The sequence below is a fragment of the Watersipora subatra genome, chromosome 8, assembly GCF_963576615.1.
Source record: "Watersipora subatra chromosome 8, tzWatSuba1.1, whole genome shotgun sequence".
In the NCBI taxonomy this organism is placed as follows: domain Eukaryota; kingdom Metazoa; phylum Bryozoa; class Gymnolaemata; order Cheilostomatida; family Watersiporidae; genus Watersipora; species Watersipora subatra.
This window is the reverse complement of record NC_088715.1, coordinates 60,829,010-60,853,500: the sequence shown is the minus strand read 5'-3', so window position 1 is coordinate 60,853,500 and position 24,491 is coordinate 60,829,010. Positions and strand designations below refer to the sequence as shown.

Sequence of the window (24,491 nt, the reverse complement as noted above, 5' to 3'; positions counted from 1 at the left end):
ATTTGTTTTAAGACCCGCTGCTTATTATAAAACATTTTATCAACTGTTCTGATAACAAGACACCATAATTTGCTTAATTTGTTCAAGTGTTCAAAAAACTTTTAAAAAAACTTCAATACAGCAAATGATTACATATAGTAATAAACTAAATCCATTATACCGAGTATATGCAAAAAATGATAATACTCAACTAAAAGAGGGTTTAGTGTTTCCTTACTTTTAGTCAGGGAAAAGAAGATATAACTGAGTGATGTGGAAGACTAACAGCGGGTGGAATACATACACACCTCAAAGCTTTCTCTAACTTTGAACAAGCTAACTCTAAATTGACTTAGCTTCTCTTATCTTATACCATTAATAGGCCTATGTATTACTTGTTTATATTATTGATAAATATTATGTGTTTTCTATATTAGCTTCTGGAATTTTCTTCTTTTGCTTTCAGTCATTTTGCTGCAACAAAACTTCTGTTTCAAGAAACTATTAACATGTACGTTGAATATAATTTCAAATGTAGAGTCAAATACTCCATTTTTGTATTTTGTATCGTGTGTTCTGAATTTTGTGCGCTGACGCAGTCATAAGTAGTATTTGGAATGTATCTTAATCAGTTGATTATGTGTCTGCATATGTGTACCTATCAGGCTAAGAGTACAGTAGAGAGTGCAGCAGCATGATTGATTAATGAAATTTATAGTGAAATCACAAAAAGTATCTTGTCTTGATTTGAGCTCAGGTTTCTTCATCATATTTATGAAAACAAGCCTAATATTCCATATATACAGTTTTACCAAAGTATATTATAGTACCAAAGTATATTTATATTTAGTCTGCTAAAATTATTGCAAACCAGAAAGGTGAATTGTGTGGTAATTGTTTTATATATGCTAATCAGTTCTCGCCTGAATGCGCATTCTTTTTTCCTCAAAGCAGACTTTGTTTAATTACAATACTGAAGTTGTCTGTCAGTTGTAATTGCAATGTTGCCAGTTGAGAAACAGCGATAAATACAGAAAGAAATGCAGGAAGTAGAAAATTGGAACTAAAGAATAAGCTGTCGCTGTCATCAGATAATTTTCGAACATATTAAAGTTCAGCATGCAGCAATGAATTAACCAATTATCTAGTATTACATGTATTAAAGCATCCTAATATTTGTTACAATGTATCATTATGTTAGATATTCCAAGCTAAAAAGTCTGAATCAAGCGTGTTGAAAACAAAAGATAATAAATTTCTTTAGCCTTTTCTATTCGCGTAACAAGGTCATGAGGTCAGCAGTATTTAGTATATAACTTTCAAGTTCTGCCAGGGCATGGATGTTCGTTGCATTTATTAGCCTCTCCCATTTGAGCTCCTTCCAAGTCAAAGGCAGCGCTGTTACATCTAAGAAATAAAGTGTTACATTAGAGATCAGCGTTTGCTTGAATTGCTTTAATAATGAACTTACAAAATTTTTTTGTAAATTTCATTAAAATATATCAGTATTTGTTTATTGTTTGCGATTGTCTTTGATGTTTGAAATGATCTGACTGTCAGAATGTTGCAAGATTAAAATCAATAAAACTTGATCGCGATTAAAATGCTCAGATCAATCGGAAATGCGATTATGACGTCTATAGTTGCAAAGAGACTGACAGAATACAGACGCATAACACTTCAACTTGAATGCAATAGCCGATATTAACTATTACAACGATAACAACTAGCGATGTCATTTCGCACATGTTTTTCTTCTAAGCATTTTAGTCACGATCAAGTTTTATCGATATTAATCTAGAAACATCCTTGCTGTCAGGACACCTCAAACATCAAAAGCAATCGCAAGTGATTAAAAAATACCGATAGTTTTTGATAGAATCTACTAAAGCTTTATGTAAACTCACCTTTAGCTAGACCATGTGCTACTCTCAAGTTAATGTACCTTATCGAGCCTTTTAATCTTTGGTAAAAATTATGGCCAGATGATGACATCTCCTTGTACTGCTGATTTGCACGATGGATTTTTACTGCTATTGTATGGCATTCTGGATAATTTACTTTTCTTTCAGGTACAGCGTTCGTTGACTTTGGGAACGTTAATGATTATGCCATGTATGCCACACCTCTTCTATATCCCCTAGGGTGAACCCACATTTACCTTTTTCGGTTCATAGTCAAATTGTGATGCCATTTTTAAAGCAAACAGCAGAGCCGAGAAATCTTTTAATAGAACTTTCTAGAATCTTGGGAGTAAAGCTTGTCGTGTTTATTACTATTATTTGTCACGCCCCGGTTATGATATAGCAGCAGTATTCTTAGTCTTAGGTTACCAATGCTAAGAACAAATTGTCTGTAAATTCGGGCCAGACTAACTTCTATTAATTGAAACTAAAAAATTAAAATAATCAAAAGTTTTTGTATAGTTTTTTTCGCCATTCTAGTATAAAAACTTTTTCTTTTAGCCGCAAAATTTATAATGGTCCACCTTCAGTTAGCTCTGGGCTACACTCCGGTTCACGGTCAGATTGCCAGCGAGGGTTTCCTCCAATAACCACTCAAGCGGCTATATTTAAAGGCTGTGTTCGAACTAAGCAAGCACATAAGCTAATCATCACATCTGACCGACCATTAACCAAGGATACCTTGTTATTACTGCCTTTCTTTTTGCCTTCTGACACCAATCAACAGAACATCTACCAGGTACGTTTTTGTCACTGCTTTACGTTTATATAAACATTTTGTGTTAACATGCAAGGCTTGAACTTCACACTGTTAAGCTTCTAAGAACTAAACTGGTAACAAAACTGCTTTTTTATTTTTTTGCAAAACATCTGCAAATAAGACATCGAATACAAAGTTTAAAGTAGGCTCAAAGTTCATATTTCATTCTTGGATACCAATAGCTGTAGCAGCATTTGCGTATCTTGAATCTAGAGTTCTGGTGATAGTATAATGTGGTTTGTTAAAAACCAATCGTTTTTAGAAACCTGTAAACATTTAACACAGCCAGTATTTCTGCTGTAGCAACTGCCTAAAAACAACACATTTTTGACCCATGCTTAACCTCTTCTGCCCATGATTAAATCATTCTAACTGTCGCAGTGTTTTCGCAACTTTAATTTCCGATAAGATTTTGATGAATATCGGTTGGCGCACTGAAGAGACGCAATGCGTTGCTTGCGGAACCTCATTAATCAAGCTCAGTCATTTGCCACAACAATGTCAGAGAGAGACTGACACATACAACATGATTCTATCATTGAAAATGTTTTTACTTCAGACCCCCAGACGCAAAAACGAAAATATAAAGCTGAAAGTCTCCAAACCTCTATATTAAGCCAATATTTTGGGTGCTTCTGGTCATAAAAACACAAGCAGTCAATAATTACTGTACAGTTGATTAGATGTTTCATATATGTCACTCAACAAACTTTTTTTAAATTAAAAATTCAAGTTTATTTTGTTTATTTCAGCAGATACTTAAGATGGCGGTCAGAGGAAAGACACTAGTGGTATTTTCCACAGTTGTACTTTGCTTAGCTCTTGCTGGCCCGCTGTCTTGGAAGCAGCAAGCTCAACAATGGAGGCCTCCAACAACCTCTTCTAATTACACCACACCTCGACCAGGCAACGGAAACAACAATGGTAAGAAACATCCTATCTCATACAACATACAGTGAAAGATCTCTTAATTAAAACTTATTTGATGTTAAAAATATTAATTAATTAATATTTTAAGAAATGCTTGATGTTTAATTTTTTTAACGAATTACCAGGATTTGGTTGTTGATTTCAACCATTAGCAAACATTCTGATATTAAAGCTGTACTGGTTTGTCTGGAATTTATCAATCATAGAGTTTATCATCTGTAGTAGTTTACTTAAGGTTGAACGCTCTAAAAATCTGAAATAAGGATGATGAAATTCGCTGAAGAAATAGCTTGATCAGCATCAGCCTGTTAAATTAACTGTCATGATGCCAGATGTCTTTTATATGGAATATCATTGTTTTCCAATCAAACATAAACAGTAGATTTAAAAATTGGTGTTTCACTAAGTAAATGAACTTAGGCAGCTTGCAGATAATATAGAATAGTTGAGAGCTTAACAACCTGTGAGAGTATTTCATTAATGAGAAAAAGTATTCATTAACTTAAACTAAAAAATGGAAAACTAGTACATGTCAACGGTTGTCATTGCACACTTCAAGAGCATTATGTGTCAGCTAAACTGTTAGTGAAATGAAACTAGCCAAACTGAAAAGAATCTGACATAAACAGCTGAAATGCTGTTATGTCAGATTGTTATGACTGTTATGTCAGCTGCATGTCATCTGACATAAACAGCTGAAATGCTGTTTATGTCAGATTAACCAAACTTTCTGGTTCTTTTCCATGTTTTTGGTTTTTGACATGCCAAGTCAGGTACTTTCAAAGCCAGGACTCGAGGTTGTAGTTAAGGATAACCAGGTTGTGATAAAAACCACATAACTGGCACAGCCCACCACCATTAATAAGCCTTTTATCAGAGTTAAGAACACAAGCGAGCATTAAATTGAGATTATTACTCAGAGAGTGCTTCGTGTCAAACTGTGACAACTTTGTTGCCGCTTAAAGAGTCTTAAGAAAATTTATAGAGCTGTTATAAGAACTAAGTGTTTTCTCTATAGAAAACACGCTTTAAAAAAAATGCTTTTCACCTCATTTATAATACAATAAATATAGGCTTTCTCCACGAGCACCAAATATACATCAAAGTTTTGTTTTTGGAGTCCGAAATTAGTAAAACTTGATTAACTTAAATCGTCAATTCAGCTAACTTACGGGTTAATATTACCTGAGAAATTTTTTACAAAAAATTATGATATATGTCAAAAGGTACACTAAAAGTGAAATGATTGGTCCAAAGTACACTCAAGGTGAAATTTCGGTGTGCGTGTTGTCACAGGTGCCGATAATTTGGGAAGTGGAAATGGTAACAACAACGGAAATGTCAACAATGGTACAGATAATGGCAGCAACAATGGCAATGATAACCATGGTGATGGAAATGGAAACATCAACGGAAATGAGTAAGTTTAACATATATATGTAACCGTATTATGTATAGAGTGAAATCTCATTGTGCGGGCGAGAAGACAAACTTGGTAATTTAAAGGTTTAAGCTTGGAGAACCAGCATGTGCTTTAAGGATTTCCTAATTATTTCTAAGAATACAAGGGTATTTACGTCAACTTGTCTGATTGCAGTTCCGCGGCTGTTCTTCGTATTGATTGACTTGTAGAATTGCTGGAGGCGTGACTTACTTCCACCATTAATTCAAGCTGAGCAACAATAAAATCTATAAATAGAAACTAGTTCTTCGCGCCTATGCCAATTTGTTCTCTTGCAAAAGTAATCCTAGCTAAATGGGTTTTGCTTCCTTCTGTGAGAAATATCCGTACCATAGAGAGATAGCCATGCAGATCTGTGCATTAATCATCCATCTCTTGCTATCTATGATTTATGCTCTCAGCACGGTCCTAGCATTCACGTCATAGTTACTGATTTCAAAGATTTTTTGTGAATCACACTTACCAGATGATGGAGGTAAACCTCCTAGGTGTATGCTTTTGCTCTGAGCATGCGTGAATCACATGAGTTTCTCTCTAATCTAGTATCAATAAAAGTGATTTGTAGAGGCCATAGTGACCTCCTTATTCATGCAATGACTGTAAAGCTCTGTTCATTGTTTCAACATCATTAGAAATAAACTTACACAAAATTTTAATAGATTTAATCAAAAAGTAATGGTATTTTTTTATCATTTGCAATTTTTTTTATGTTTGCTGAAATCTGACTACCAGAATGTTTTAAGATTAAAATCAATAAAACTTGATCGCGGTTAAAACGCTCATATCAAGCAAAAGCGTGATTATGATGTCTATAGTTACAAAGAGACTGACAGAATCGAGACTCGCAATGATGCAGCTTGAACACAATAGTCGATATACACGATAGCAACTATAGCCACCAGTGATTTCATTTCATACGTAGTTCTCTTCTGAGCATTTTTACCATGAACAAGTTATGTCTATTATAATCTTGAAATATCCTGGCAATCAGATCCCCTCAAACATCAAAACATCACAAATGGTAGAAAAATACTGATACTTTCTGATAACATCTACTAAAGTTTTGTGCAATTTCATCTTTAAAGGAAGTTATGCTTCCCTGACCGCTGACAGCATTTTATGATAAAAAGCTTTGAGAGTAGTTTGTATGTGTTCCTTATCATTTTAGAAACACTGGTAGTGAAAACGGAAATCAAAACGGAAACGTGAATGATGGAGACAGCAATGGGCAAGTCAATGGAAACAAGTAAGTTATGTCTCGCTGACTTAAACTTGTTAATCTTTCCAATCTATTACAGTGAGCTTAACAAAAAATTTTTAAAAAATATGTTTTCTAAAACTAAAAAGCATTGGTCATTGAAAGTTTCGGTGAATCAGACTCTAATTTTCAACCAAAAAATAAGATTCCTTTTTATGCTGCATGAAGAACAAATGTTTTGTATTTTTAACCTTTTTCTTACATGTATTTATTTTGATGATGCCTTACTGGTTGCTAGCGCATTAATAAAAAAAATCAGCAATCTAAGTAGCCTGAAAACTCATGTATCCAAATTCCTTGGCTACGCTATTTCATTTACTCCTTACTTTATTAAGGTAGTGCTAAGTGGTGTAGCTGTTATAACTGTAGGAGATAATTCAATTCTAACGTTAACATATCTTTATAACGCATTGTACACCTATTTTGTAGCAATATTGGAAGTGAAAATGGCAACAGCAATGGAAATGGAAATGGAATTGGTTGCCAAACATCTGGGTGAGTAACTATATTATCTTTAAGAAGACTTTGAACATGATTATACTGAATTTATTGCATCTTTTATATTAAAAAACTAGAGTGGTTTTAATAAAGAAATTTCACTCAACTGAGCTATTAAAAAGAGCACTATGTAGCAACCTTTAACAAACTTTTAGGACTTCTAACTCGGGTCTACCAAGAGGTCGACGTGTACAAAAAAAGTACAGGTATAGTAATCGCTGGGCTGTGGCCGCTACCTCTGATGGTTCAGTTGATACATTGGCACCCTGGTTGAGAAATACTTACAGGTTTGTTGAAAACAAAAGATGCCTAACCAAAAACCTTAAAAACCCAAACCCTCCCAACATTTTGTCCTAGCCGCAGTACACGCCCTACCAATGTCGACATACTTCTTGTATACCCGGTGTTGGAATGTTCACTGTCTTGTCTTTAGCAACGTTATGTGTATATCTGTGATTTAGCTCAATCTATGGCTCTCTGTCTTTCTAGCTAAATTCACTCTACTGTTTTTCATATACATATTATTTCATTAGCAATAATTTCATTTCAAATCGCAATATTTTACATATTATGTCAGACAAGAACTAAAAAACAAACAAAAAAGTTCTCTTTCGATAATTGTTCATAGTAAAGCTATCTGATTTTTTAAATTGGTAGCCAACATACAATGAATGAAGTTCTCAGGAAAAAATGTACTCAATGGCTAACTCTAGTTTGATTCCACAAAGTTTCCGAATCCACATTTAACAAATAGATGGTTTGTTACTTGTAGTAGAAGGACGGGATCCAGGAGGTCTTCTGCAAATGGAGTTAATAATGGCAACAGCAACATTGGAGATGAAAATGGAAACACCAACGGCAACTGTAAGTTCTGAAGATCTAGCATTCAAGAAAAAGATTTTTTTAAGTTCCAGTAATAAAAGTCACATTAGAGAAATAGCAGTGCCTCTTTTGGCTACTAGGTGGAACCTTAATAACTATTCATCTTTCGTTAAGTCTTCAAAAGTGAAATCAGCTACAGAGTTGAGCAAGGCTCTAGACACCTGTGAAGAGGTAGCTCACATTAAAATGCTAAATTTACATGAGCACATTGGAGGCAAAGTCAGAGGCATTACTTGGTTAATATACTAGATAAATGCCTGCCATTGCAATGGTAATAAAATAGTTACTCAATGAATTTGAGTAACTCAAGCTAGTAAAGCTAGTAACTTACTATAATAAGTTACTGATAAATGCTCTATATTTACAGGTAACAATGGTGGTAACAATGGTGGATCCAATGGTAACTCCAACACTGGAGACAACAATGGTGGGGTGAATGGGAATGGCAACGATGGAACATTAAATGGAGTAGTAAATGGTAACATGAACGGAGGAGACAACAATGGAGGGCAGAATGGAAATGGTGAGTTGTTCAGTTTATAAAATGTAACTGTTTGCTATTAACTGACTTATAACTAAAACGCTTTTATTCACTTCATCTTGACACTTGAAAAACAAACTGTCTGTAAATTTTTAGACATAGTGGCAACCTATGAACTCAGCGCTCGGTGAGATTTTCTCAGATTTGGAAACATCTCTCTATATAAAGTGGTTAATAACCTTATTAGACATATTAAACCCCAACAGTTTTATATGCGCTTTTACCCAACCCTTTTGTGAAAATAAAATATGATGTTTTCACATTCAAGACATATGTATGTTTTAATGGTGCACAAAATGAAATGTGTATTAACATCACTGTGTTCAAGAACAAAACCGTTACAATGCATGAACTCACAGCAAAGTACATATCTTTTTATGAAAAAATGACCTTGCAAATTAGTGTGACTTTTGCTGTTGCCTTTGAGAGACCCCTACCAAACCCCTGAGACTGACTCACCAAACCCCTAGGGTTGGATCGAACTAAGGTTAAGAATCACGGCTATAGATGAATTTCGCATAATTTGTGCGTTTGTTCAGTTGATCTTTAAAAAACTTAAATGATTTATGAGGCTAGAGATTTAAACACAAACTTGATCAAAGTCTTGCAAAATGTTATTGTTATCATATCCTTTTATTGCTACAATTTTGTTTTTTCTGGCAAGGTTTTGTATTACCTCTGAAAAGCAAGAAAAACTACAAACTCTAGTTTTTAAGTGAGAATTACTCAGTTCAGTAGGATACTATTAGAAGACTAGCAAATACCTAAACAATGTCATTTTATGTTTTCAGTGAACCAAGGTGACAGCAATGGTGTTGCTAACGGTAATGTTAACGAGGGAGACAACAACGGAAATTTGAACGGAAATGGCAATGTAGGAGACAACAATGGACAAGGCAATGGCAACGGTGAGTTACTCTATAAGGGTTGGACAACATACCATAAACATACTTAATTTAAAAGCTATATATAACATGGTTTTAAGAGGGTTTCTGATTGGTCAAAAGTTTAAGTTTACTTTAATATTTGCGTAACTCTATATTTAAAAGATATTGCTTGCAGTACAATGATTGAAATGTAAACAAATTAGAGAGATTTAAATGAGCGTAACTAAAGTAAAGTTGGGGGTAAAGTACCGTACCATTGACTAAAAAGTTTTACTTAGATTAATTGCAAGTAACATTGACACACTGGCTGCAGCATTGGTTCACCATGATAACGATTCGTTGCGATTTGACAAAGTTTTGGTAAAGTTGTAGATTTCCCTCTTTTGTAAAACTTGTGAAATGGTTTTCAATTTTGTAACAGAATTGACAAATACTGGTTTCGGTGCACATAGCCATTAGTAGGACCTATTTTTGAGGTAAAAAACTGTTTTCTTTATATAATTTAACTTTAAATTGTGTTAATAAATCCCACTTTACCATTGTGTGTATCTGCCAGTTAGTCTGTTTGTCTGTGTCAACATAAATAATATTCCTTTCCACTTATCTTCGGCCAATTCCATCAAAAATTCCCACACATGTGGTCCATGTCTTTTACTAGGTCACTAAAATTCCCACACATGTGGTCCATGTCTTTTACTAGGTCACTAATTCCCACACATGTGGTCCACGTCTTTTACTAGGTCACTAAAAATATTTGGTTTCAAAATTCCATTCTGGTCCCTGAGAACCATTGAATCTATCTGGTCCCCGAGAACCAGTTTCTTAAACACCCACCTCTGGACTATCTGACTGACAATAAAGAAAATCCAGGGCATCACCTGGCTAACTGCCAGTATGGAATAATTTCAAAACTGTCAAGGCAATCAAATTTGCCATACACGGATTGTCACAAAGGAAAACACGGCTGCACGAACAGAAGCTGCTATTAAACTCTCATAATCTCCAGAAAATAGCCCTAATTCTTGACAAACTACTTAAGAAAATCCTTAGATATCGTTACTGTAACGCCAGATTATAACAAAATCGGTTCTCACGCTAAGCTGAAGCAAAGCTGGTTGAAGAAGCTGTTATCCAGGATTATCTTTTGCAGACAATAACAGCGATGGAAACGGAAACGGTAATGGAAATGGAAATGTTGGAGACAATAACGGGAGTGGCAATGGCATCAACAGCTCAGGTAATATTTCACTTTTATCACATACTATGTTGTTAGCTTTTGTCCGGGTATCAGTGGTTAAAAAAATATCTGTTAGAATACAGTGTCTAACAGAGACATTTGATAAATGTGACCCAGGCAGTCAGAATGTACAATCGTGCTAAAACAACATTTTTGAGTTATTTACAGATTCAAAATCAGCAAAGTCTGAGAATTCTAATGCATTTTAAATTTTTTAAATCGGATTATATATGCCCAAGTTATGCAAGATTTAGTAGAGAAGGTCTCACGATGAACTAAAACTGTTGTTTTGAGTTTAGGCAGGATAAGGTTGCCGATTCATGAATCGTAAATCATGGTATTTGTTTACAAATCAAAATGCCATAGCAACAGACCACTTAATCTCAACCTATATTGATGAAACCTGGCATTCTACACATTAAAACCCTGAAAAAGATAATGGTCACATTTTTATTTAAATTTGATTGACGGTTGACCTTCCAAAGGTCAGGGTAAGGTCAGCAATATATGTGGCTAAAAGCTCACCTTCCTGGAGATTTACATTAAAAGGGTATGCTTCAAACTGGGCACTTCTCATCAAGCTATATTGCTATGACTGCATATAATGACAATCCAACGACTTATCAAAATGTTGCAAGTGTATTCAAAATTGTCCATCTATACAGAAGGTCATGGTAAGGTCAACAAAAGGTGACCACAGAGGGCATCAAGATGCGGAAATATCAACCAACTCATCAAGTGACCATTCAATCTAGAGCTATTTTTATGTAGTTTAACACTCACACATTGTAACACAGAGTACACTGCAGAGATTTATTGTAGCCCATTCAACGGGTTTGCTTGTTATATTAGTGGCAGTTTGTCCCAACACAACCATATCAAATGTGTCCTTCGGTAATCCTTGATACACAGTTCTAACGAAGCTTATTTGTTTAGATGACATAAACCTAGTGCAGAATTCCTTACATTTGCATCCACTTATTAGTTTGATGTCAACAGCTATAATGGGAAAGTTATCAGCAGTGATAGGCTGATCGTTATTCTCTGTAATTTAATTAATTAGGATGATCGCTGTTACTGTCCTTATCGTTAGCAGCCACATATTGCGTAAGCAGCTGTATTCCTGAGGTTTTCCTATTATCACAATCCTCATCATCGCTTACACTATAATCTGAGGCAGCCTACTTATATTCTAAGTAGAAATACTTAGAATTTCATCTAAATTATTAGCGTCAACTAGCCGTAATTTGTGCGACGGTTTAATTTGTTTTAGCCTGAGACGTTGAAACAGAAAATAGCTACATACACGCGCCCACCCGCAATTAGAGTCTATACTTAAGATCTTGGGTTATGACAAATTCCATAGCAACCACCGATATGGGTAAATTTAAATGGCAATTCTGGCGTTATGATTGGCCAGACACAAAAATAAACAAGACCACGTGAAAGAGCAGGTTGAATGCACTATAAACCACTGTTTACTAAAATAGTGACGGTGAGTTATATAATAGCATATAGCACGCGTTGCGCTCTATTGTGAACAATCCGATTACCGCACGATTGTACATTCTGACTGCCGGGGTCACAAATGGCAAACAAGCTGGTGCAGTTGTTGGTCAGCTTGAAGTCAGTCTGAAGTAGCAACAGTTTTTTGTAAGTTATTTCCTCGAGGGGTTTAATACCGTAGATAAATAGATATCGTAAATTAAAATTAAAATTACTGAGATTAAAATTTCATTTTTAACTAAATTGCTGGTAGTTGGATTCCTTACAGTCTGAGCATTCTATTTATGTTCGTATGCCTAGTATCTGGATGAAAGACAACAAATATGTTGATACAACAAATTAGGTTTGAATTAGCCTACTAAACAATTGCGTACTAACTATTTTGTCTGTCACTGCATACTGTTACTCACGGTTTACGCAAAATGTTGTAGGCAGCAGTTTTATGAGACTGTTGCACTGGTTGAATATTGTTGTTGCATAAATGTCAACTCGTTTGTTATTGGTTTATAGTCGGCGGCGCAGGAAATGGTAACGGAAATGGTAACATTGGTGACAACAATGGAAATGGGAATGGAGTGAACGCCACCATTGCTGGACAAGGAACAGGAAATGGCAATGGAAACTTTGGCAGCAACAACGGTAAGCTCAACTTTTATGGCAGACGAAAAATAAAAGATCATAGGATTATATGCAAATGTTTGGAAAAAATTATTAATTGAACAATAAAAAGCTATAAAAGCGGAAGAAACAATACATCGACTTGTAGTTGAGTCGACTTGTCAGGCTTTCAAGACTCTCTGATGGGAGAAAGTCGAGCTTTAACTTCTAGTTTTTCAACATAGCGAACGCAATGCCACCATGTGCTTACATAACTTCATGATTGCATCAAAATAGTTTCAAATGTACTGTAAATTTATAGAAATTAGTAAATAACATATTTTTATTTATTATGACCAATATTTGACATTGTTATGTCACAAACTGTAAAAGCTATATTAGTTGCCATGATTTCATAAATGTGTCTGTAAAGGCACTCCTCTATTAACTGACGGTTTCTATAAACAATGAGATCGTCTCAAATGAGCCCCAATGGCATCTTTTATGTTCATTTACATTAGAACTTGCTTTCTATTTTGTCATTTTAGTGGATCAATCATAAATAAGTAGCGCCAAACTTACCTTGCTTGTTGTACGTTTACAGGGAACAACAATCTCGGTGTTGGAAATGGCAATGGAAACTTTGGAGATGGACATGGTAACAACCAAACAGGAAATGGGCAAGAAAATGGTCAAGGCTGGGAAGACTTTGACTGGAAAGTCGCAAAGGAAATTCTAGGAATTGGGGAAGAGAAATAAATATTTTTTTTCAATAACTTATAAGTTTTTGTAATGGTAATATATAACATAATATATATTTTGTGCATATGTACAACTTAGGCTAGACTGTTGTGCTGCATATGATCTCGAATGTCTTGCCGAGACTAATTGGACCAACACGATTGTAGCAAACTACGTTTTCTGACATTGTAGTTCTACCAAACAGTGTCATTTTAGAGTCACTAGTGCGGAAAAGAGCAAAATCTACATTCTGCCAATGATTTGACACACATATATATATATAAAGTTTTCGTATTTATATTTTATTTTCATCTTGTTTGTTACATTATGCTGTTGTTATTTTATGTTTTCATAAAGCTCCCAAATGTGCCAAATGGAATTTGAATACACTGTTAGATTGAGTTGATACAACTGTCTAATCTAGTGGTTGATAAACCTGTATCTAACATAGATAGTTGATAGGTCTGTCAAGCATAGCTAGTTAATAGGCCTGTGCATACAAAAGCTGCAATATTACATATCTACGTACATGTTGGCACTCACAGTCGCAGTAAAACCAGATTTAGAGCAAATAAATGGTCAAAGAATGAAAAAAATACTATTGTAGCTATCATTGTTCAAGATTTTGCAATATAACATGGCTGCAAAAAAAAACGTTTTAAGGCTTTGTAAGTTCTGGCGCATATTGTTATTATTATTGCCTGCAGCCCTTCATCGGTCGATTACACACTGAGTATGAAAGAAAGTGAACTCAGATTTAGAGTCGTTGTTGTGGTTTTTTCAAACTGAAGCTCAAAACAATTTCTGACTGACAGAGTAGTGGCAGCATATGCACCTTTGACCTTCTCTAAGTAAATTATAATTTTTATCTAGCTCTGTTTTGCATTATATCATACAGACTTTTTAAAAACAGATTTTAACATTTGTTTTTATGTATCAGTAAAATATAACTAAGCACAATGCACAGCAAGTACTAGTAGTGTGTCTCTTATCATCTCATAGAAGAGAACCCAAGTAGCCTTTTTTGCCTATTACTCACTCACCATATTTGTTGTCCTTCGCTAATTAAAATATCGTTGCGTTCGGGTCAAAAAGCCCCAAAGAGTTGTTGTGGTAAAGAGGAGTTGGTGATTTGGAAAAGAGGATCAGACCATCCTTGGTAACCAGTCCTGTGTCTCGACATATTTTACTTCTGGTATTTATCCTCTATCCAAACTTGGCAGTACGGTGTTTGAATTCCTACAAGCAACAGATAGCTGTTGATTAATGGACAATTTGTTTGATCAGAACCTTTTGATATTCTGTTAATTGTTTTTGTTGAACTATTTGAATGAGCTTTGCGGGCGTTTAAACATGGCAAAAATGTTTGTGTCAGTAATTGTTCATTTTTCATAAAATCATTATTTTTGTATTGCAGTGGAAGCAATTGTTGTAAATCTTCTGGTCGATTGAAGATTTCATGATTTTGGTGTTGATTCAATACGACAGCAATTAGCGACCCCCAAATCAGCGATTTAATTCCATCCTTAGACACTCACAAGCTTAGAACCTAACGTAAATCGCTATACCTTTGATATCTCTATCAATAGAGTTATTGCGCTTGTTAAACTATCTCTTTGAAGCCATTTTACTGTAAATGAAGTATACTCATACAGAGTTATTCTCTCAATCATAAGTCATAGTCACAGAAAAATTGTATTTTTCATGTGTATGCATACTAAATGCTTCATATCTACAAGTATATCCACCAATAATTTTGTGTGAGTACAAATGGCTGTTTTTACAGAATCATTTAGGATGTAGAAAAGTATCATAGAATCGGATATTTACAATATAATTTATTGCAATTACTTGTTCTTCTATGTAAGAATTCCAGCCACATTAAAAATCAAGTAACGTTATATAATTAGGATAATACATACATGTTGAATAATATAATGTTTATTACCAGTCATTTCAATACTTAACACAGTGATTTTTACTTGACTCAGTTATCCGAATAATCTAATCCAGTGATACTGTCCTCCATTGCTCCTTAAGTGTGAACTTACACACAATTTTAGTAGATTTTATCAGAAAGTATCGGTATTTTTCTATCAATTGAGATTGTTTTTGTTTGAGCTGATCTGACTGCCAAGATGTTTAGGATTAAAATTTTAAAAACTTGATAGTTGATTCCGGCTAAAACACTCAGAAGAGAAATACGTGCAAATTAACGTTTGTAGTTATTATCGTTGCTATAGTTGATATCGACTATTGCGTTGAAGTTGCAGCATTACGCTTCTCTATTCTGCCAGTATATTTTTAACTATAAACATCATAGTCGCACTTTCGCTTGATCTGAGTGTTTTAACTGTGATTAAGTTATGTCAACTTTAACCTTGCAACATCCTGGCAGCCAGATCAACTCAAACATCAAAAACAATCACAAATGACAGAAAAATACCAATTCTGTCTCATGAAATCTAATAAAATACTGTGTAAGTTTATCTTTAACTCATTTCTATCGCCAGTTGTACTGATTGAACTACTTGAGATTTCGCTGGCGCTCTTTTGTTAACTTAGCCAAAAGCTACATAAAGATGTCGATCACGAATCTACCACAAGATCAGAGGCAAAAACTTCGCAGCTGACACCTTCATCACCGACAACTTCACAGTCTACGACTTTACATTCGTTGATTACCAAGTCAACTAGTTCACAGTCGACTGCAAAACAGTTGATGGCTTCACAGAAGACAGCCTTGAAGTTAACCTTTGTACAGTTGGCTGCTTGACCGTAAATGGCTTTACAGTATGAGACTTTGCGACTGACTTTTACAGTTTCACAGTCAATGACTTTATGGCTGATGACTACACAATGAACTGCTTCACAGCTGATTGCTGTTTAGTCAATTTTGGGCGATAGCTTCACAGTCGAACGTTTTACCAGCAACGCTTTTACGAATGATGGCTATAAAAAAAACTTTTCCTAGTCACCATTTAAATAATCAAAACCTTTAATGTCAACAATGTTTTTGCTGCCGACAGTTTTTCAGTCGATGGCATCACAATCAATAACTTTGCAATTAACTGTTTAAAAACAAAAAAACTGGTAACACATGGTACACGACCTCGAATAAGTTTTTTTACAGTCTGGAAAAAGTTAATCATCTGGTTTTATGTTTTAGGAGTGAGTCTTTGGGCGTTTAAAAATTTGTCTCAAATGAGACTTCTTATGTCTGAGAATAATTGTTCCATTTTTTAATTAGCTCATTTACACATACAACATGGTAATTACTGAGTCCACTTCTAGCTGTTCCAACTTCTTCTTTTGCAGAACTTTCACAGAAATCGTTTCAGAACTTCATCCAAATGTTATTCACCCAGCGAGTCCACCACCACGGGTTCGCTTAGCATTAAGTACGGTCATTGACTCCTCCGGTTAATGTTCTTGCTTTGTACAAACTACATCCATTAAAGAAGTTTGTTGGACTCATAATCTCCCAGGCAAATCTGTTGAGAGTCGACTTTTTAGAGTTGACTGTTTCTCTGACTATCCCAAGTATTTCTCATGATGCAACTCAGATTTGACATCATTACAAGGAAATGTCAGAGTTGGCAAAGATTCTGCAATAGAATGTTAAAAAGTTATCACTGCCCTTTTTCGCAGTAATATTATCCATTTCCTCATGACAAATAGAGACTGAGTCAGTGTTATGAATTGCTGCTTAAGAGTGAATTGAATTGAGTTGAATTTAAGAACTAAGTGATCATGCACGTTTGTATTACAAAGTCAATTACCAACTCTGTTCAACAGCACTGCAGAAACATCATTTCTATGTTTTAAAGTTTAAATATAATAGAGAAGCCTTCCAACTAAAAAATACTCTAATAAAAAATGTATTACTAGCTATTAGCTAAAATTAGAATAATTCTTCAGTGATTAGTGCTCTACTAACACTATGCATGCACAATCTTTTGGCAGCACAGTACATTTAGCATATATTTCACATTAGTTACGAGTATTGAAGATTGATTGATTTATCGATTTATTTATGTATTGATGTTACGCAATTATAGCACCTGGTTTGGTTTGTTGATGTGGAAATTAAAAGAATTTTAACCTATGTACATCACCGTTGTGATTCACCAAATCTTCCCACGCCTACGTTGCATCATTGCCGACAGACAGCCTTAATATAATATACAATCCTGGTTAAGGATGAAGTTTATTCACTGATTGCAACTAAGAGCGTTTATATCTACAAGACTTCACTGTCACATATGCTGCTAGCTATAATATCAAGATGTAACTAATTGAACAAATGAAATTATAAAGTCATCCCTTATGCAAAGGTCAGCACCATTTGCTCAACAAAAGGTGCTGTTGCATTTTGCAAAAGTAAAGTTTCAGGTCATGTAGCATTTTTGTAAGCAAAGTTCCGTTATATCTTTAAAAGCTAAAGCCTAAATGAAGACTGCGTATTCAACACACCTTGAGTTTTAGAGGTTTTGATGTTAGTCTTAATATGTGCCATTTAAACATAAGCTACAATATCTTATTATAACAGTCGGCAAAAATGAATTCCGAGCAATGCTCTCCCTTATTGAACTTATCTGATCGCAATAAGACAATATTTGTGACTGCCATATTGTATCCCAGTAGCAACTGCATCCACGATTGGTCTCAGATGAATTGCCGAGTGTCATCTAATGTCACTCTATCATTTCCTTTGAACAAAAGATCCTGGCCCAGAAGCCTTAGTAAGAGTATTTAACAAAAATAACCTTTTATTATTCTGCTTTGCTATTCTTTAACAGTGTGTCAAATTTCTGTAGAGTGAAATTTTTGCTAGAATAAGATCGGGGTTGAAGGAGTACATATCATTGTCTGATAATCATGATGAGCCTGTTGGTCATTTGTGATAATCGAAAAGTGCTGCAGAAATTATTTGCGAAGTATTGGATCACATGATCAGATTACAACTTGCTGATTAGACCAAACCGAAACAAAACTGTAAAGTAGCGAGCATCTATATTTGATACGGGGTATTCGGTAAAACCCGAAGTGTTTGTCATAAACTAGTGCTACGATAAGTTTTATATTGAGCTTTTATTGGCTTTTCAATTTACGTGAGAACATCCCTTGACAAAACAATAACCAAACTGTAATGACTACATCAGATAAATAAACAGATTCCAATCTACGGCGGTTTTTCGTTTTTGAGCTTTTAAGAGCTTGTAATCACATTCCCACGTATTTGGCACCTACAACACAACAGAGTAAGACATGGTGAATCTTTTGATACCAAATAACTGTAATGTGAATTTTGTTGCAAGTCAACTTTTAACAGTGTGTCATGAATCGCACTACTAGCGTACTGTCAGGTAAAATTAGAACAATACTTCTACGGTTATTTTTTTCCAGAAATATTATTTGCAGTATTTTACTTTTTTTCAAATACTGCAAAGGATATTTTTAGCAAACTATGAAGTGCAACAAAAAATATTAAAGTTATATTTTAATGCCATTGTTCTAAAAAGTTGAGGTTAAAAACTATATACGGTTTTGCTATTTACTATACTTTAATTTACTGTATTAAATACTATATTGGAATATACATTAGTTTACAATAATATAGTTTTACATTGTGTTAAGCCTTCTCAATTTGATTTGATATAATACAGAATTTTGTTTGGTTTTGGAAACAAACTGATGTACTAGTCAAGGTTTTTGTTAGTTTAGTATTATGTATCAATAAGTATCAATATGTATCAATAAGGTTACAATAAGTCTAAATAAGAACTTAGCAATTACAAATAACTGTTGCATTCAAGTTAGTTAATAACGCTTTTGGATGAGAAAAACAAAAAATCAAAGGCGTCATTTAAATAATGAAATAGCAGCATATTTTATGTATTACAGAGCTAGCCAAGTACATCCTAATAACTTTGTATCCACATTTTAAGGATTCTAAAATTAACATGTTGGTTAGTAATATTTTATTTTGCTGATAACAAAATAACAAAAAGCCTCTATTTGCAGGCATCTTATCCGATAAAATGGAAACTGTAGAAGTATCCTGAATGCAAGATAGTAGTGAACAATTCACATTTAGTTTGAGATTATTTGTGTAAAAATTAAAAGAAAGTTTTCATGAGAGGATGACTTTAAATAAGTAATGCAGTATAACTTATACAAAAATAAATTGATTGATACTATATACAAGGGTTCAGGTCTGAAGAATAGATCCTCTATGAGTATTGATTGTGGCAAGAGTGATTGTTATTAATACTGTAATTGAATGACTATAATATGGTCTGTACCATCTGTCTGTGTAAGTATCGTTGATGTTTACTTCTACGGTTTATCTGCAGTGGGTTAATTATGTTTTCCATTGAATTGGCCGCTTTCATGTACAAATTCTAGCAGGTGTTAATAGTTGTGAGGGTTAGGGAATATTTTCTTTCTTAGATTGTTAAAATTAACATATAAAATAAAAATAGCTGTTTCTAAGGTTAATTGGTTTGAAAATGTTTTTCTTGAATTATCATAATTTATTAAAACTGACGATAAGTCAAACTTGGCGTACAGAATGTTTTGCGGAGTTATTGTTTCCATGTTAAATAGACAACTTCTTCCGTAGCGCAAAAGTTTTAAAAAGAAACTTTTAATGGACTCGTTTTCAATAGTCTGAGAGCATTAATCTCAAAACATTAACATATTTAGGAAGCAACGACGGAACTACTCCTTGCGATGAATGACTCTCTCCCGAGCTATGTAAAACGTCGGTAATAAGAAAGTTTGTTGAAATGGCAGATTCTGTAATAGACCCGCCTAGTTCTGGAAATGCTAGTGAAATAACTTCTAGTAATCCTTTATCTAGAAAGTTAAAAAAAGTTTTGGATACTCGGCTTGATAATGACAAAGTTAGTAATATATTATTTTATATAGAAACCTGATCGCCAGATGTGTATTGAATCTGCTGCTATCTGCAGTTGGCCTTTACTGGTGTTTGACTGTAGATTCTGACCACAATTGCTTCATGTTATTCAGATGAGAGCTAGAAGTTTTTAATAAACAATAAATAATTAAATTTTAGCAGGTTTGTTTCTGTAAATTTTACAGGATACGCTAGAAGCTCTCAAGGCTCTGTCAACATTTTTCACCGAGAACAATCTTAGGACAAGGCGGAATCTGCGCAGTGACATTGAAAAAAGAAGTCTAGTTATTAATGAAGAGTTTCTGGCATCTTTCAAGTCTGTGAAAGACGTAAGTTACTTACTCTGTTGACTACAAATCTTTTATCTTTTTGCTTTAACCTTGAATTTTTGTTGAGCAGTCCTTGTTAAATTCTTGAGTATGAGACTTAACGTGCTATAATGTGTCTATAACTTGCCTAATATGTGTTGTGGCGCTCGCTCATCTATAACGCAGCAGGTAGTAAACTTTTGTTGATTAATAAATTAGAAGCAAGCCTCATGCAGTAATATTAATAACGTTTTATCTTGGCTGTTTTATTGGTTTAGTTTTTTCATCATTCCTTTAACCCAATGTTGTGATGCGCCAATAAAAAAGGTTGAGCTTTCACACCCTCTCTTATGTGGCGCAAAAATTTAATATTATGCGCTAATTGGTAAAATTAATAGATTTGTTAAATACTAAAATTGATTAAATGTTATACTTTCTGAAATTGAGCCCACCTTTATTAGTCTGTATTTTCTCAAGAATATTTTCAACATTCTTCGGAAATTTTTTGTTAACTTGGATGTGGTTCCACTTTCTGTTCATTTATATCTTTCTTGCATTTGAGATTGACAGGCAACACTTCTTGAATATTACTCCTCAGCCCCTAGTGCATAGTCCCTTGTGGTTCACCTATAGGCAACTCATTTTCTGTTGTTCCTTATTGTCATCGATTGCTCTGACTGGTAGCAACTCGATTCTATCTATGATGATGTGAAGGCTATGAATGACTGCTGCCAGGATATGACAGACAGACTTAAATCTTCCCAATCACAGACAAGACATCTTATTAACCAGACAACACAACTGCAAGGAGAGAGGTGAGGTAAAGGAGTGCCTGGTTACACTAGAATCTATTTTTGACCAGAAATACTAATGTAGTGTCTTTGAATCACAAACAAAGAGAGGGGGAGAGTGAGAGAAAAAGAGGGAGGAAGAAAAAGGGAGAGCGCGAAGGAGAAAGGGAGAGAGAATATAGGAGAGAAAGAAGAGAGAGGGAGGGAGGGGGAGAGAGAGAGGGAGGGAGAGAAGGGGAGAGAGAGAGGGAGAGAAAGAAGGAGATGGAAAAAAAGAAGGAAGCGAAGAGAGAAAAGAAAGAGGGTGAGGGAGAGAAAGAAAGGGAGGAAGAGAAAGAGAGGGAGGAAGTAAAAGGGAGAGAGAATATAGGAGAGAGGGAGAGAGAGAGAGAGAGAGAGAGAGAGAGAGGGGGGAAGAGAGAGAGGGAAGGGAGAGAGGGAAGGGAGAGAGAGAAAGTAAGAATTAATCTGTATAGGCATGCAACCTCACACATTTAACATACTCACACATTTAACATGCAGTGTTTGATTATTTGTGGTACAAATATAGGTTCAGCTCATTAGCTGCATAAAGGAAGAGTTTCCTGTTTTCAGCTGTTATCTTTCCATGTAGCCGTATTTATTTGTAGTATTAAATTTAATACACCTCTGCAGGTGCAGTTCCTTAATATGGGTATCATAGAAGAATTTTTAAATTTTTGAAAAAAATTGTTTAAAGTTAATGATTTATATTGAAAATAAAATTGAAATTGTCTTTTTCATGATATAATTCATTCAAATGCTGCCAGTTGACACTTTTCAGTTATCGGCGCAGTAACCCGTAAAAACCAAACTGAAATAAAAGTAACGGCTGGGATGTTTTAGTAGTTATAAAACTGGAGAATGTGACATTTGTTATGTTTTCACCATCTTTATGCATTATTAACTTCACCCCGATTGGTAATAAGCGTTCCTGACATTTCAGGCGTTGAATAGTTATGAAAAACAGATGCATCTTTAATACATGGAGTTGAAGAACATTGTCATAAATCGCCCACAATTTCATTGGTTATGAAAGCTGATCGCTTAATGTATTACAATCAAAGACTAAATTCTATAACAATAGATACAAAAAATGGTCTCATCCGGTTTCATCATTTGGTCTCGTTGCTGAGGAGGTATTTAAGTTTTGCAAATTAGTATTTAGTAATCTAAATATTGTTGTCAAAATACTTTATCACAGATTAGCACTGTGTTGTATGTTGTCTGAAGTATTGACTGTGCGATTCCTTAGAAAAAAACATCTGCTTTTCTTTTTATTTACTACATGTAGTTAGTTATAAAACACCCATAATAGCGCTCTGTTCAGTGTTGCTTTCATCTCAGCGCTCGTTTTTATATACATATGCATAAAAAATGCATTGATTGAGTGAAAGAAGTTGTCCTCTTCTGAGCATGATAGCATAACTCCTAAGTAATTATATTTCACTGCATTTTAGCTCAAAGTTGCAGTTGCGCATGAAGGTGGCTGATGGCTTTCTCACTAAGTTTCAGTTGTCTGACGCTGAGGTGAAAGCTCTGAAAGGGCATAGAGATGGATCTATGAGCAAGGTTAGTGTGACAATTCACTCTATTTATTTTCCTAGCAGACAAGTCCATCAACATTGGTTTGCAAGCATTAAGTTTAGAGTGTGACATTTCAGGCATATGTCGATGTAGTGGAGAGGATTCGATTTAAATAATTGTTTTAGATTTTTTAAGATATTTCAGATCAACAAGATAATTATAGCTAAAATTTATAAAAGGTTGAGTGTGTGAGTGATGGAGAAAAAAATTTTGTTTATTGAACTTTATTCAGACAAAGTGTTGATTTGTCTGAATATATTAACTGGGCTGAAAGCTGTGTTTGCTAGCAGTATATTTAACTTGAGCCCAAACTGCTGATGTATTTCATAATACATCCAAAGACTGATAGTGGATTAGTAGCCTTGGTAGTTATAATAAAAAGTTATAATTGAAATCATCGCTAACAAACCTGTTCCGCTAAGAAGTGGAAATAGTTAAATGCAGCATTTTACTAAAGGTCATGTTAATTTTCAATGCGAGATTGTCTGCAATTTTAGTAGCCGAGTATCATAATTTCCATTCATTAACCACGTACCATGACATAGCTATTGTAATTGTAAAAAAGTAATAAAATTGGAGTTGCCCTCAGATGTTGGCTGGTTTACTTTATGGATCGATAATTTTAGCACAATATTATAGTTACTAGTGCCCTGGTAGTCCAGCATGCTGTGAGAGACCATCAGGTGTGACAATAAAGCACAGAGAATAAGTATGTGTACAATAATTCTAAAATCGTAGAAGCTGAATGATTGGCGCAAGTGGTGGTGACCGGGTGGCCTAGTTGAATGTCGCAAGTTCAAATCTTGTACGATGCAATCTTTTTTCCTAACCTCAAACCGAGGCATTCGATCGATAAATGAACACGGCTCTTATTATAGTAACGATTAAGGGAGTAATGCCCTCTTGTAATGTACTGTAGTACTGGAGTAATGCCCATGCACTCCTGCACAACACCTTCAAAATAAAGACCATTTTGCTAATATTTAAAGTTGCATTAATCAATTCCGTTGATCTATCAGTTGGCTTTGGAGTTGTGCTACTTTTGCAGTTGTGTCATTCAATCATTTAGGTGGAATTTAATATCAGTTTTCTTGTTCATGTATCTTATTGTCCTGCAAACGAGTTTTTTGCAAACTTCATTGAGGGAACACAAGCTTTATATTGCTCTACAGTCTGTTTCACTATCGGTCATATCTATAAGAGATATTTACAGTTTATAACATCAGCTGCCTGCGTCCCAACTTATCTCTAATCATAAGAAAGGAACAATAGAATAATCAAATCCATGCATGAACCTCAAAACTCGTAAACCCGCGAGCACCGCAAGTCGCTGAAATTCTGTCACCGAATCTGATTTCTTGTAATATAAATGTACGATGTAGTTCTAACAGTGTTACCAGCTTTTGTGTTGTTAGCCATTTAGTAAACTTTTTAACTCATATAGATGTGTCTTTTGTAGAAGTCAATGCTTTCTTGTTTCCTTCTTTTCTATTTCTTCTCTACTAAATTGTCTCTTTCGATGGTGATGGAAGGACTAGTTATCGTTACAGTACATGTATAAATTTTTGATGTTTGTACCAAAGGGTGTTTGCATTAGATAATTACTATACTTGTCTATAC

The 24,491-nt window shown here is 34.6% G+C and overlaps 2 protein-coding genes across 2 annotated transcripts in view; both read left to right on the top strand.

Annotated features, from left to right (window-relative positions):
* Window positions 1-2,609: 2,609 nt before the first annotated feature.
* LOC137401469 (putative uncharacterized protein DDB_G0286901) lies at window positions 2,610-13,643 on the top strand. Its single transcript, XM_068087823.1, has 13 exons — window positions 2,610-2,682; window positions 3,456-3,627; window positions 4,930-5,053; window positions 6,264-6,341; window positions 6,783-6,848; window positions 7,007-7,138; window positions 7,624-7,715; window positions 8,101-8,256; window positions 9,066-9,182; window positions 10,312-10,383; window positions 10,516-10,536; window positions 12,415-12,543; window positions 13,106-13,643. Exons 2-13 carry the CDS (start codon window positions 3,468-3,470, stop codon window positions 13,258-13,260), a joined length of 1,302 nt encoding a protein of 433 aa, XP_067943924.1. The 5' UTR covers window positions 2,610-2,682; window positions 3,456-3,467; the 3' UTR covers window positions 13,261-13,643.
* A 6,393-nt stretch (window positions 13,644-20,036) lies between these two features.
* The window catches only part of LOC137402224 (conserved oligomeric Golgi complex subunit 6-like), a 52,131-nt gene continuing 47,676 nt past the window's right edge, over window positions 20,037-24,491 (top strand). The window contains exons 1-4 of the mRNA XM_068088720.1: window positions 20,037-20,153; window positions 20,353-20,496; window positions 21,160-21,290; window positions 22,745-22,856. Of these exons, the coding sequence (XP_067944821.1) occupies window positions 20,037-20,153; window positions 20,353-20,496; window positions 21,160-21,290; window positions 22,745-22,856 (504 nt within the window). The remainder of the gene's footprint in view (window positions 20,154-20,352; window positions 20,497-21,159; window positions 21,291-22,744; window positions 22,857-24,491) is intronic.